At 44.1% G+C, this 14,270-nt stretch overlaps 1 protein-coding gene across 1 annotated transcript; it reads left to right on the top strand.

Annotated features, from left to right (window-relative positions):
* Positions 1 to 9,632: 9,632 nt before the first annotated feature.
* Positions 9,633 to 11,687, top strand: LOC146798158 (uncharacterized). The gene is made up of 2 exons (XM_085627703.1): positions 9,633 to 10,395; positions 11,223 to 11,687. Exons 1-2 carry the CDS (start codon positions 9,745 to 9,747, stop codon positions 11,685 to 11,687), a joined length of 1,116 nt encoding a protein of 371 aa, XP_085483829.1. The 5' UTR covers positions 9,633 to 9,744.
* The last annotated feature ends 2,583 nt before the right edge of the window (positions 11,688 to 14,270 follow it).

Here is a 14,270-nt window from a genome sequence, read left to right as displayed (position 1 = left end):
CGCGGTGGACCAGGACCGATGTAAAAGTGAGAAGAGAATCGGAGTAGCTAAGAAGGTGTAGGCAAGCAAAATCAAGTAAAGTGCAAGTGCGCATAGGTAGGAGAAATTGTTAAAAAGCACACAGTAATTCAGCCACACATATACAATTTAAAAAGTATTAAAAACCTAGTAGCAGGACAGGAAACACTAAATCCTACCGCTGTCAGCTGCTCAAGTCCATTTACATCGGGAAAATAAAGGTTAATGCCTATGATGCAAACTGGATCGCTAACACAGCTGAGGAAGCAGAAACGGCGTGGGAAACAGGGGATCAAATTGGATCATAAATTCAAAGCTGTTTTGAACAGGGGCCCCGAAAATATGTTTGGCCCAGGGCCCCCAAAAACCTTAAGATGTCCCTGTCCACTGGGTGGGCTGAGCCGATCAAGCTGGTCATCTTCCAGGTGGTACTCACTGTGTAGGTGCCGACTAAGGAACCGAGCTTGCAACTCAGCTTCTTAAAATTACGGAGTATAATGCTATGGTATAGGTAACATTGCAATGTTATTTATGTCTGTGGCACACATGTACTGCACAGGTGCCATTGTGGCTATTCATTTATGTATCCTGATGATTGAAACTTTCTGTAATTGTTATTGTTTTATTTTTATGAAGCATGTTTAAAGAAAATTAAAAAAATTAATACTTTTAGTTTGCAACTCAGCTGAAAAGCACTTACAACAAACAATAACTCGGTCAGTATAAACAGTGTTTCTAGACTATGTTGATTCTGGCACAGCTGCCCTTCTTGGCCCCAGTCAATTCTCTGTCCTTTCAGATCCTTCTGCAAATGTTTTCTTTCCATGGAAGATTAGACAGAGACAGTAAACCTGTGTGGTCATATCTAAACTATACTCAGAGAGATGTGGGATCAGATTATGTCCGGGTGTTGGTAGTGTCCCAACAGATGCTTGTTATGAAAGTGCCCAAAAGTCCAAAACACACTTGTTTCCCGCAATTGCTGGGACAGATTGCATGACTTAGAGAATCTGTGTTTGGGGGATGATGGAGGCAGGTAGCGAAAAATAGACAAAAAGATACAGATAGACAGAAGTACATTGTGATAGATAGCTAGATAGATAGATAGATAGATAGATAGATAGATAGATAGATAGATAGATAGATAGATAGATAGATAGATAGATAGATAGATAGATAGATAGATAGATAGATAGATAGATAGATAGATAGATAGATAGATAGATAGATAGATCAGCACAGATAGATAGAGACCAGTATAGATAGACAGACATATGAACTCAGATGGACAGAGATATTTATTGGTAAACTTTCAATAGGAACATTACACTTTCATAAAAATGTATCTAGTTGATAACAATAAAAAGAATCTCAAAAAAGAGTGGAGGGTCTAAGGGATATAAGTTTAAAGACTCAAACAGTAATAATCCCAATCCTAAATCTAAGTACAAAGAAAACTGTGAGTCTATAGGGCTAGGTGACCTTCATACAGCTACACCATCATTACTAAACAAAGAATGTGTTTCTACCAAAATATCTCTCTGGATATGTGCATGCATTTAAGCTCTATGAATGCATCAAAGGTTCCCATCACCCACATACAGTGGCTTGCTTTATCATTTGGGAGACCAGTAGTTGTTTTTAACATCTGCACTCACTTTTGTTTGTTTTTGCACTGCTTCTAGACCATTAGCCACCTTCAACTTATTGGTAGCGACATCATATTACACCAGGGCTTGAGAATCCTATGAACTTGTCTGCTTTTCCCTGGTTCCATATACCATGTAAAGCACAGGAACTGTGATCCAGAGTGCTTCAGGGGGCAGGGGGCATTCAGGACCAGACTGGGGATCCAAAACTAACCCAGGCAAAACTGCTCAACCCAGCCCCTTCTCACCTCCTCTCATTGCTCTTTCTTCTTCCCTCCATCTATTCTCTCTCTACCAGTGGTGACTCCTCCGCAATTGCGGAGGAGCATCTCTCCACTGCCTAAAGCAAAGCCAGTAAACAAAAACTATGCTCTAGCATTGTTTTATTTTGCGTTTGGCTGCTTGTGGTATGGAGGGGTGGGGCATAGACGGGTGGAGGAGGAGTGCTTGTGCACTCCGTAAGTGCTCCTGTGTGTTTGGCCGGCTGTCACAGGCTGACCAAAACACTCATGAGCACTTAGGTTTCTCTAGCCCGGCTGCATTCAGCAGCTGCACTGGAGAAAGCCCCACAGACTCCCTGGTCTGAGCAGGGCGTCTTTACAGCCCACTCAGACCAATCTCTGCTCTGCTCTGCAGCACAGGGATTGGCTGGGAGTCTGTCCCAGGGGCTGCTGTGACCCAGGAAGAGGCCAGCAGGAGCGACGCAGGAGGCGGCCGGCAGCGTCAGGTGCGTTTTTTGAATTATTATTAACCTGTCCTGTGTACCCCATGATCACTCTCTCCCACCCACCCCCATGCTCCCTCCACCCGCTCACCACCCTTTGTCAGTAGCGGCCGCCACTGCCCTCTACCCTCTCCTCTTGCTCTCTGATCTCTTTCTCTTCGCCTCCTTCTCCTCTGCTTTGTTCTCTCTATCTTGAAGGCCCCTTCTGCTGAAATGAACTGCTGAGAAATTAGGAAAAGTGAAGAGGCACTGACAGCAGCACTGAACATCAAAAACGGCTTCCAATTGCTCCAGTCAACAGGAAAATGCCTGATGGAGTGAAAGGCTATTCTAGACATGGGATCATTGAATGTGGTGTCAGGTTCAAAGCCATGTCTAAAAACATTGAAATATTCTGTATCTATGTTTTTGTTCTTTCATTTATAGGTTACTGCACATATCATAGCACATGCACTTCAAATTAAACAAGCATTTGCAATGCAATAGGTCTCGCATTTACGCGAGTTTCAGCTATTGACTTTGTAAATGGCAATGCCTTTTATTTATGTTTTGGTTTTTAAAACATAAATAAAAGGCATTGTCATTTACAATGCTAATAGCTTAAACTCTCGCAAAAGTGCGAGACCTATTACATTGCAAATGCTTGTTTAAAGGACGTCCCAGACACCCAATTCCCCAACCTACCAACTTTCAGCGATAGGACAAAACTGCAAGCTTATCTTAAAAAGACATTTTGCACCTGGTCCCACAATGTTACCTCTGGAGAGCTAAAACGAAACACTCTACCTCAACACTACCAGCCTGTAAACATACATAAGTATGAACCCACCAGGTCAGGCATAATATCTTGTGCATTGAAGAACTAGTTTGCGCTATCTAAAACTCTAAAAAATAAAAATAAAAATGACTGACCCTCTTACTATTCAAAGAGAAGTCTGAAGTGATAGCATTAACCGACTGAGCTTTTCCAGCTGAACAAAGCATTTTTATCATTTAAGGTATGTGCATTACAAATTATAATATACAGTTAGTTGCATTTGACAGGCTAACAATTGTTCATACTTTACTGTAATAATGCAGAGCATTAGCAAAGTCAATGGTCAGCCTGCTCTGGACACTATGAGTTGAAACAGATGACACCAACTACAGATATGCTGCATAGTGACCACCATCCCAAACCCAGCCCACCATGCATTTCCTCTCCCTAAGACTTTTGAGCCCACACCAGTCCTTGTGTTTAGCTAGAAAACACTGCCACAAGACACTATATACCCTGTTCCTCACAGTAATGCCAAGGCAACACCTTTGCATAGGCATGCACCTCTATCCCCCCTCCCAACTTCTCTAGAGACCATAAAACAGCCAATCCACAGCTCTTTTGTTAAATCTACAGTGCTATACTGTGGCCATGAGGAATGGAAAAGGCAATGACAAGAACGCTGCCTGAGCTCATAGTACTCACATTTAACCTCTCAAGATAATCCTATCCTGTTGAAATCACATATGGGTCCCGGGGAGACCCATGAGGTGAAAGCCATAGTCTGATTTGCAAACAGCCATAACTCTCATGCTGCGTGTTCCCACGTCACACACCTCAAACCGCTTCTACAGCTTGGAACTGCATAGGAATCTTATAATGTCCAGTTTGGCCCCCAGGCTTGTAAACAGATATCACAATGTTGGTGCATAAGGCCCTATCTCTGCGAACACGTCTTCTCTGCCGGGTCACCCCACCCCAAAATTCGAATAGATTAACCTGCAGAGCCCCCGAAAAGCACCATAGGAGACCCCTAAGGCCAACTATGCCCCCACTGGAATGCAACCTGACATATCTGCCCTGGTATGAGAGGCCTCTGCTCCCCAGCTTCAATCGCCCCACGACAGACCCCTCCAAACCTCGCCCATTTCCGTAGGGGTACCATGCAACAGTGCACACACTTTACATGTCTTTAAACAGCAGCACACATGAGTCCCCAGCAGCACAGACTCACCTCGCACACTGTCCTATGGAGACGCACTAACGGACAGAGCAGCTCAGCCAACCAGTCACCCGGCTACCGGGCTAACGCCCAATCAAGGAGTGGAGGCGGGACCGTGCTTGCTCGGCTCCCCAGCTTCAACCGCCCCACGACAGACCCCTCCAAACCTCGCCCATTTCCGTAGGGGTACTATGCAACAGCGCACGCACTTTACATGTCTTTAAACAGCAGCACACGAGTTACCAGCAGCACAGACTCACCTCACACTCGCACACTGTCCTATGGAGATGCACTAACGGACAGAGCAGCTCAGCCAACCAGTCACCGGGTTAACGCCCAATCAAGGAGTGGAGGCGGGACTGTGCTTGCTCTGCTCCCCTGCCCCTATCGTGTTCATGTGCAGTTTTGCTGGAGCCTCCAACATGGCGACCTGCCTCATAGGCATCTGGTAGTTGTAGTTTCAGAATACTGCAGCTGATGGAGTATTTTGGAACATGCAGGATGGGAAATACCCCAAGAGCGGGTGGTGGAGTTCTGTCTTATGGTTCAGATAATAAATCACTATGTAGTTGAATGTAGGGAAAACCTCTATGGAAGTGCATTCTCTCTTTTGCCGAGAGTTATACACCTCATACATGGCAAATCTCTCACATTGGACGAGAGTTTAAGTCATAGCTCCCGTTAGATTATATTAGGTTGCCTCTTTCCAGAATCTAACCCGATCCATCGCATGAAAGGGGTCAGGTTACATGATACTTCAATAATAATTTTAAACCAGAAAGCCTGCATTCATCGCGACTTCCTGGTTAACTTAATTGTGTCATCTAGGGCAAATATTTTATGTTACTGATCCTCCTTTTTCTTCACTCTCATAAATAAAAGCACCTTAAATATTATCGCTCTTTCTTTAAAAACGCATCAGGCACATACACCTGTCACCACACAAACACCCATAAATACTCACGCAGACACACACGATCTGATTGAAGCAACGTGCAAGAATCGTCCCAGCATCAAACAAATAACTGAAACTGAACAGAAGAGCACAGGTGATACAAGCCTTTGCCAAGTCATTCGTACAATTGAATCGCATTAAAGACCTCTCAGGGTTAAGTAAATGGCCAGCAAACACTGGTGTGTCGGTTTGGTTCAGAATCCAACTTGTAAACAAGTATGCCTCATATACAAACTACCGCGTGTAATGCTCATCACTTATCAGCATTACGTTTTTTTAAAAACTATAATTGTGTTTTTCATGGATAACAGACAATGCAAACTTTACGTAATGCATAGAGGCACTCCCGTTTATTTTTGACAGGCAAGAGCCGCGGGTCAGAGGAAGACACTCGGGTTATTAGGGCAGGATCACACAACGCAGAGCAGAAGCAACCAATTTGAAAACCCGGATCTCTGCTTCCGAAGAGTGCAGTTTAGTTACCAGATCACTTCTTCCCATAATCATACGAAACAGGCAGACACGCTGTATTTTTGAAGACACGAAACGTGAGGGTTGTTGCGTAAAAGAGGACTCATGCACCCTACTCACTGCCGGCCGACACACTGCGGGGTCCCCTGCTACTATAGACATACCTTTCCACTGAGTGACTGACAATAGACATGCAAAGCACGTACACATATCCACCGGGTCCGTGCTCACCAAAAGTAAAAACAAGCGGCAGGGAAAGCGTTCGCTTTCACTTCCGCTTGAAAAAAAAAAGAAGCCTGCGAGTGGTGCGCGCGCACACGCCACTGCGAGCCATGGCCTATTGGTGTCTATTACGCGCACCAAGCGCGTAATAGACACCAATAGCCCATGGGCGGAGCAATGCGCCCGCCTCTGGCCAATTGCGTGCAGTCTTTTAGAATAAGACGCACGCTAAGGCCAATCACGTAGCACAAAAGGAATCGCACACGCACAAGCGTGTGCGATTCCAGGGTTTATTTCTGAACCCTGGACAAAAGGACTCTCGCCTGCGTGAGCACTGCTGCGCAGTGCAACGCAGGTCACGAGACCTAAATATGAATGCGAGTTAAACTAATCAGAACTCAGCTAGCTATTTGTAATTATATTTATATAGCGCTTACGACCTCTGATGAGGTATTGATGCGATTTACGGTGAGTGGAACGCTACTCCAGAACCCAACGTTAGTGGTTAGTCCACTGGTTACTGTGATTAGTTATGTGCATTTATTCCTGTTACTTCATGAAAGATTATATTAATGCCTGTTAGTTGTGAACATGAGGGGGGCTATGTGGCTTTAGGTGAGTGATTGATGAGATAGATAAACTGGCGGAGATTAGGTAATGTTAGGTTACAGGAATAAGGTTTTAAAAAGGAGAGATTGTGATCTATGAAATGAGGTATCAACCAATTGCAGAATTACAATAAGGGAGATTAAGGCAGCCAGACATTAGATTGAGAGGAGGCTACACTCAGAAATAGAAGGCATGCAGAGGGTGGAAGGTAAGAAGAGGGTCACTCTGAAATGCAATCATTGCTGGTGTCTGTTTGCTTGACCAGAGCGAGACATAATTGAATCCTGGTTCATCCAATGAGGAAAAATGGCTTAAGTATTTATAGTGCTACGAAGTACCAGCCTGCTACAGAAAGAACTGTGTATAAGTAAGTAATTATATTTAAACTGTATTACACACTGTATAAGATAGGCTGTTGCACAATGATTTAGTCTTTAAGCTAATACAATTGTTTTTAAAGTATATATCTTAACGAAAGGTACTCAGACTGCACCTAGGGCAAACATTTTTATAACTGTCCATTAAAATGACAAATTTCAGAACTGAGCTCATCACCCCCTTACATTACCTCTTTAAAAGGATAAATCTTTGTCACCATGTAGATTCAATTACTCCATAAACTAAAGTGTATACATGTTCCTAATCTGGATTTGCATTTGGTGATTAACCAGTTGCACATATTTATGTTTCTTTCAGGTAGCAGGCACTCTGGTGAGAAGCCCTATTTCTTTATTTCCGTGTCCTTCTCTCAGCTTCATAGCAGAGCAGACATGGCACCCTCTTTATTTTCAACCAGGGGCACCTCAATTTCTGTATTAACCATCCAGATAGGGTAGTTTTTAACTAGAACAATCAGAACTATTTTTGTAAAATTATATATTATGGGAGGCCCCCATAGATCCTACCCACTGCGATCTCTGATTATATGCAGATGTTCTTTCGGGTGAGTGAAGGGGTTGCAGGGAGCAGGACAGCAGCAGGGTTGCATTCAGATGCTGAGCCATGATAGTCTAGACCCGTGGAACCTCAAAGAAACAGACCTGCTAACTAAATAAAAAGTCACACTGGGTGAGAAGGGATGTGGCCTTGGAAGGGGTGGGGCCCTTTGCTGAGAAGCACTTAGGGGGCACGTGTGTCCCCACCCTGCCCTCAAATCCTCTCCTAAAAAAAAATATATATATGTTTGTTGAGGCTGTTGCCGATGGTCTGGGGTGTTTTCACACCCATTAATGGACGCCAGCAGTTCAAAGCCTCTGAAACCGAGGTGAAATGACACTGCTTACAGTGGTTTTTAGCTTGTTTTCCCTGCCACCATGTGATATCGGCTCCTCACTAGGTGACCGTGTGAAGGGAGTTGATATTGTGTGTCACATAATGGCATTGTGTGAGTTGGCAGGTCTGAAGTAATGGCCCGGTAAAAGAGGAAAGGAGCAAGATCTTTGGATACCATCTAAGAGATGGCCCAGAGGAGGGGAGCACAATGTGGGAGTTTCTTTTTTAATTTACTATTACCATTAGTGCAGCTGGTGCCGAGCTACTGGGGCTCGGAGTGTTAGGGGCCAATGCACCCCACATATGACTGTTTTATTACTAAAAAGGGTAATGGGGACCAATTTTTACTAGCATTAGAGCCCAGGTCACCATTACGGTGCAAGGGACAGGGCTCAAGCAACAGAATTGAGATCTGGGGCAGAGGAGACAGGGCAAAAGGTATCCTTGATGTTGAAGTGCATTGGGGTTTAGTTGGCCCATCACGCCACTAGGCCATGTAAACACCACAAAGTGGTCAAAGGGGCTAACTCCCTCCAATTATGGCTGTGTTACTACCCTTTCTTGCTTCATTAGGGACCTGTGCATTCTTGCTGTGCCAGTGTTGGTTTGGGTCTCAGGGGAGAGGAAAATTGAAGTAGACACCTTAGCTTGGATTCAGAGCTGGTGGGAGACCAGTGGGGCAGTATGGGGTCATACGTTTTTTAAAAGGGCAGATATAGCCCACTTCGCGAGATAGTAGCTATCATTAGTGAAGCAGGTGCAGTGGCATTTGGGGGTCAGGGGTGTGCAGAGCCCACTACTTTACACATGTGACACCCATACTTTACAAAAGGTGCATTGGAGCTCATTTTCCCTGCTAACATTAGTGCCGGGGACATCCTTGCTGTATGAAGGAGGAGAGATTGGCTGGAGGCAACATCTGGAAGCAAATTTTTTCTGAAAGAGACGGAGATCCTGTTTTAAGACTGTAATGATGGCAGAGCATAGATGGGAAAGAGACACAGTAGATAGTCCACTAATCAGGGTTACAGCTATCAATAGTACACCAGGTGCAGTTGCATTGGGACCCAGAAATTTTAGGGGCGCATATATCCCCAATAATGGGGAGCAGTGTTTTTGCTCAGTTTCTGTTTTTGCTTGATGCATTTGTTCTTTTATAAGTCTCATAGTTAATATGGATGTATGAGCTGTAGAGAAGCTACCGCTAAAATGATCTCATACGCCTCACCCCCTGTGCTTCGCCCTGCATTTGCAACTCTTCCAATCCTTCCCACAAAGTTTTTTTGGGGGGGGGGGGGGCGACTTCAAAACATTTTGCTTAGGGGGGCTCAGAGCAGGTAAGTTTGAAAACCTCTGCCATAGATAGACATATATAGACAGGCAGATATCGGTAGACACATATAGATCGATAGTTTGATAGATAGTTTAATAGATAGATAGATAGAAGTAGTATAGGTTGTATACTACTCGTCACCATGTATTTTCGCTAATTGGATGTGACAGGTGGCCACGCCCCTTCGGTCCGTGTTGCCACGCCCCTTTGGTCCGTGTGTCTATATTGGACGCGTTCCAAGTCTGATTTTAATCGGGGTTTTAATCGGTCCTTATAACGTATTGATAAGATTATAGCATTTTATTGTTTTATAGGTCGTTATTTTGTGAATCATGGCTTATAAAATGATACGGCGATGAAATAAAAAAAATAAATAAAAAAAAAAAAGCGTATAAAACGATAAGTTAGGATTTGTGAATCAAGGCTTATAAAATGATACGGCGATGAAATCATAAAGCGTATAAAACGATAAGTTAGGAATTGTGAATCAAGGCTTATAAAATGATACTGCGATGAAATCAAAAACGTATGAATCGACCACGCATGCAGGAGGGTTGCTAAGAAGTGGGGGTAGTGTGAAATACGAGTCTACAAACATACCGCGGGGCGTGTCTAGTATGTTCACAGAGGATATAAGCCAGCATTCCGAGGACCGTGTGTTAAGAAACCCCCGCTTTTTTCCGACAAAGAAAAGCTCGAGCTTTAAGACAACTTTCAGAATGTCTTGCTCTAGCGTGGAAGCGGGACCCCTTGGAGAAACTATAACAGCGATGCTGAAGGAAGCGGCAAATGCTGCAGACGACGCTGCAGAACTCGACGATAGTGATAAGGAAAATTGCGCGCCAACAACGCCTGCGGGTACTACGTCGGAGATGTCGTCGGCGATGCTGAATAAAAAGCCCGAGACAGACGTCGAGGCAGCGGCTATGCCGAATATAAAGCCCGAGACCGGAGCCTGCGAAGAGGCGGTTGGTGGCGTTGCTAAAATGGCGAGCAATACCTCCGATGCTACAGACGGCGGTGGAATAGCGGAACCAAGTGAAGATGACGAGGGTATTGACCTGCAAGAGCCTGAACCCGAGGACTCCAGCGACTGTACAGAGATGGATTCCGGAGAAGAATCTGTAAACGAAACAGAAAAGTGCGAAGTTGGAAAACGAAAAGTAAGTACGAACCGCAATTTTTCGGCAAATCCTCTGGGGTGTTTAAGAGTGTGATGATGAGGCGTGTAGTTGTGAGGAAGGCTGAGGTCGAAAAACCCCTTTTTTCTTTTTATCAGCAAAAGAGAGGAGGAGGAGCCCCAGGCGACAAAACCGCTAGCACGACTATGGAAGTCACACAGCCATCGCTACGTTTTTCATGTCTCTGCTGCTCAAGACAGAAAAAACTTGCCGTAACGCATAAAAACTGCAGCTGTAAGCGCTTAGACGCAATTGTACAATTTTGTCGTGGTGAAAGTTGGAGCACGGATCGATATCGCGGACTTTTGACAGCGATAGCCGCGATCATAAAATTGTGCTTAAAGGCGGGGTGGTACGACGAATGCGAAGGTTGTAAAATTGACGACCCGAGTCAGTTGCATCACGACTGTCTCACGACGGGTGATGAATATGAAGACAGTTTGATACGGAAACTATGTTACAAGCTGGACCCCTATAAGATTATGGCGACGTTGGGGGCGGTCTATGGCTTGAAAGAAATGTCAGTACCCGAAGATTGTAGTAAGATGATTGCGAATGTTTTAAAGTATATTAAGAGAGTACAGTCCCCATCAGAGCATGTGAAAAGTATGTATGAAGCGGGTGATGAAGACATACGCTTGATAATGAAACAGCATTTGAGAAGGAAGAATTACCGTAGATATTTTAAGATCAAGTATCTTTACAGGAGTTTAAAACCGAGGAACATGACATTTCTTAATGTAGAGTAAATGAAAACATGATGATCTTCGCGATTGCTACTATTATGTATGTGTGTTTTTCCGTTGCAGGAAAGTGTGTTTCGACACATGGTTGAGATCGGCGTGCGACCGAGCGTTAGATGCCTGGAAGACGCTTTTTATTTTCTGATCAGAGCAAAGATGGCGTACCCCAAACCAGTGTTTCGCCCGACCGCGCTATGTCTTAACAAGCGATGTGAAATCATCGAAGAGCTTGAAAAAGAACTGGGTCAGAAACCTAGAGGCTTTTACGACGTTGAAAAGAGCAAAATCTTCTTGGGCGCTGACGACGTGCTCGAAGATTGCATCGACAATTATATCAGGCGGACATTTTGCACCCTAGGAACTACTCTGAATAAGAAACAGTTTTTCAATTTCATGAATACAATATCTGATTTGTTTTGTCGAGCCTTCTTGAAGGGGCGTGGGGAGGATGTAAGAAGACTGGTACCGTTCATAGCTAGCAAAATCCAAATATTGATTCTACGTCACGAGTTTTTGAGAGCATTGTGTTAAATATCTATGTTTTTATCGTTATTATCGTTTATAGCGCTGTACATTCCTATATTACCAGTTTAAATCATACACTGTTTAATTCGTGTGTTATTAAATAATCTACTATTGTAAAATAAACCGGCTTCTAGTTCTGATTATTTGATAAAGAAAAATAATAAAACAAAAGTGAATTAATAGAATAGGGGGGCGGGAGTAGGGGTTGCGGTATTTTAGTTCAAGAAGCGCTACGATGCAGAAGCTTTTCAAAAGAGTTTATTACAACCCCTCGAAAGTTGGTAGTTTTGGCGGTGTAGAAGCCTTGTACAAGGAGAGCAAAATCCACAACGACGGTGTTAAAAGAACACAGGTACGCGCCTGGTTATCGGGCGAAGATGCCTACACGCTACATAAGGGGTCGAGAAAGCGCTTTCAAAGACGGCGTGTGATAGTCAGCGGCTTAAATCATCAATGGCAAGCGGACCTTCTAGACGTCCGTGAACATGCCGCGGTTAATGATGGTGTAAAATTTATATTAACGGTGATAGACGTACTGTCAAAGTATGCATTCGCCGTTGGCCTGAAGGAAAAATCGGGGAGCTCGGTCACAAAAGCCTTTGATTACATTTTCAGCAGCGGGAGAATTCCTAAAAAGTTACAAACAGATAGAGGAAAAGAGTTTGAAAACAAGACGCTAAAAGCTCTGCTGAACAAGTATGGTGTAAAACATTTTGTTACAAACAACGAAGTGAAGGCGGCGATTGTAGAAAGATTCAACAGAACTCTCAAGGCACGAATTTGGCGGTATTTTACAGCGTACAACACATTTCGTTATATAGATCGTTTACAAGATTTTATTGAAAGTTACAATCATAGCTATCATAGAACCATTAAGACGTCCCCTGTAGAAGTATCCCCGCAAAATGAGTTGAAAATTTGGAGAACTGTGTACGGGTCCGTGTTCACCAACAACCCTGTTTCAAAAAACACTCTCAAAAAAGGTGATCATGTTAGGGTATCTAGATGCAAGGGGGTATTTCAAAAGGGGTATGAGCAGACTTTTACAGATGAGATCTTTGTGATAGACAAGATTTCCAAGCATTCAGGCGTTACAGTTTTTAACTTAAAAGACTATGCTGGGGAGGAGGTCGAAGGGTGTTTTTACAAAGAAGAGCTGCAAAAAATAAAACAGGATCAAGATCGTGTGTACCGTATTGAGAACGTTTTGGCAAAGAAGGGGCACGGGGCACAAAGACAGTGCCTAGTTAAATGGCGGGGATGGCCTGATAAATTTAATAGTTGGGTCTCTGAGAGTGAATTAAAGGATATACAAAGTCTACAACAGCGGATATAGGCATTTAGGTACCGCGGAAGCGCCATGGAGGTCGGACCTTTTTATCTGACGCTCCCGAGTAACGCGTCTTTGGACACTTTCCCTAATAACAAAATTTCAAATTTTACGGTGAAACTAGCAAAACCTATTCATCTACAAGGAGATTGGGAGGTGGCCCTAACAGAAATTCAGTACCCGCACACGTGGGACACTTTTGAAACAGAGGATGTTAGATTTACGGTGGTACGCAAGAAGGAAAGCGCCCACGAACTTTCTTTCCCGCCGGGGCACTATGACAACATACGAGACATTGTAGAAGTAATGAATAAATCCATTGGTAACATATCGGAACTTGTTGACCTTAGATTAACGTATGAACCACGACTTCGAAAAGTGCAGTTGAGGAATGCTCAAGACTATGGTATTTTGGTGCGTGAAAAACTGGGGAGAGTGTTGGGGCTGACGCCTAACGTTCACCACTCTTCATCAGCGGGGAAAGCCTACACGGATGTACACGGCGGATTTTATATGATGTTTGTATACTGCGACGTGATAGAGCATCAGAGAGTGGGGGATAGCTACGTGCCTCTCCTCCGGTGCGTGGAAATCACAGGCAAGAATAATAGCATGATAAACATCATTTACACCAAAAGAGATTATGTACCGATCAGCAAAAAACATTTTCACACAATAACTTTGGAACTGAAGGACGATTTGAACACTAATATAAGATTTAAAGTGGGTAAAGTCATAGCGAAGCTTCATTTCAGGCCGCGACGTGGTGAAGTGTACTAGAATAATGATTTTACCTGAAAATTACGGCGACGCGTCGCTCTATAGGGATTACTATAGAGCACAAGCCGGCTCAGGCCTCCCGGGGTTCCACGGGGCACCTATTATGTACGGGGCGGGTGTTGGCGGTATATTCAGAAGCCTTTTCAGAAAAGCAGTACCGCTTTTAAGAAGAGGGTTCCAGTTGGTAAAACCGCACGTGAAAACCGCTGCAGCAAATATTGCCCGAGACGTCGCAGGGCACGTTTCGGGGGCGGTGATGAAAAAGTTTACCAAAACGGGTCAAGAAGGCTCAGGTTTAATCTATCTCGAAAGAGGAAGGAAGAGAAAAAGGGGTGTATCACTAAGGGGGCCGCCCGCGTTCCTTCAAAGCGTTGTGAAGCGCCGGCGACCGGCTCAAAAGAGTTCGCTTAAGACCCGGAGAAGACACGGAAAAAAACGAGTCTCTAAGGGCAACATATTTTAAATCGGACCATGGCCTC

The sequence above is a fragment of the Triturus cristatus genome, chromosome 9, assembly GCF_964204655.1.
Source record: "Triturus cristatus chromosome 9, aTriCri1.1, whole genome shotgun sequence".
NCBI classification, from domain to species: domain Eukaryota; kingdom Metazoa; phylum Chordata; class Amphibia; order Caudata; family Salamandridae; genus Triturus; species Triturus cristatus.
This window is presented reverse-complemented; position numbering and strand designations above follow the sequence as displayed.

Excerpts from the sequence above, each read along its gene's own strand:
- LOC146798158 (XM_085627703.1), top strand. The coding sequence starts at position 9,745 with ATGAAATCAAAAACGTATGAATCGACCACGCATGCAGGAGGGTTGCTA. Across the intron at positions 10,396-11,222 it reads GCGAAGTTGGAAAACGAAAA|GAAAGTGTGTTTCGACACAT; the intron begins GTAAGTACGAAC and ends TTTCCGTTGCAG.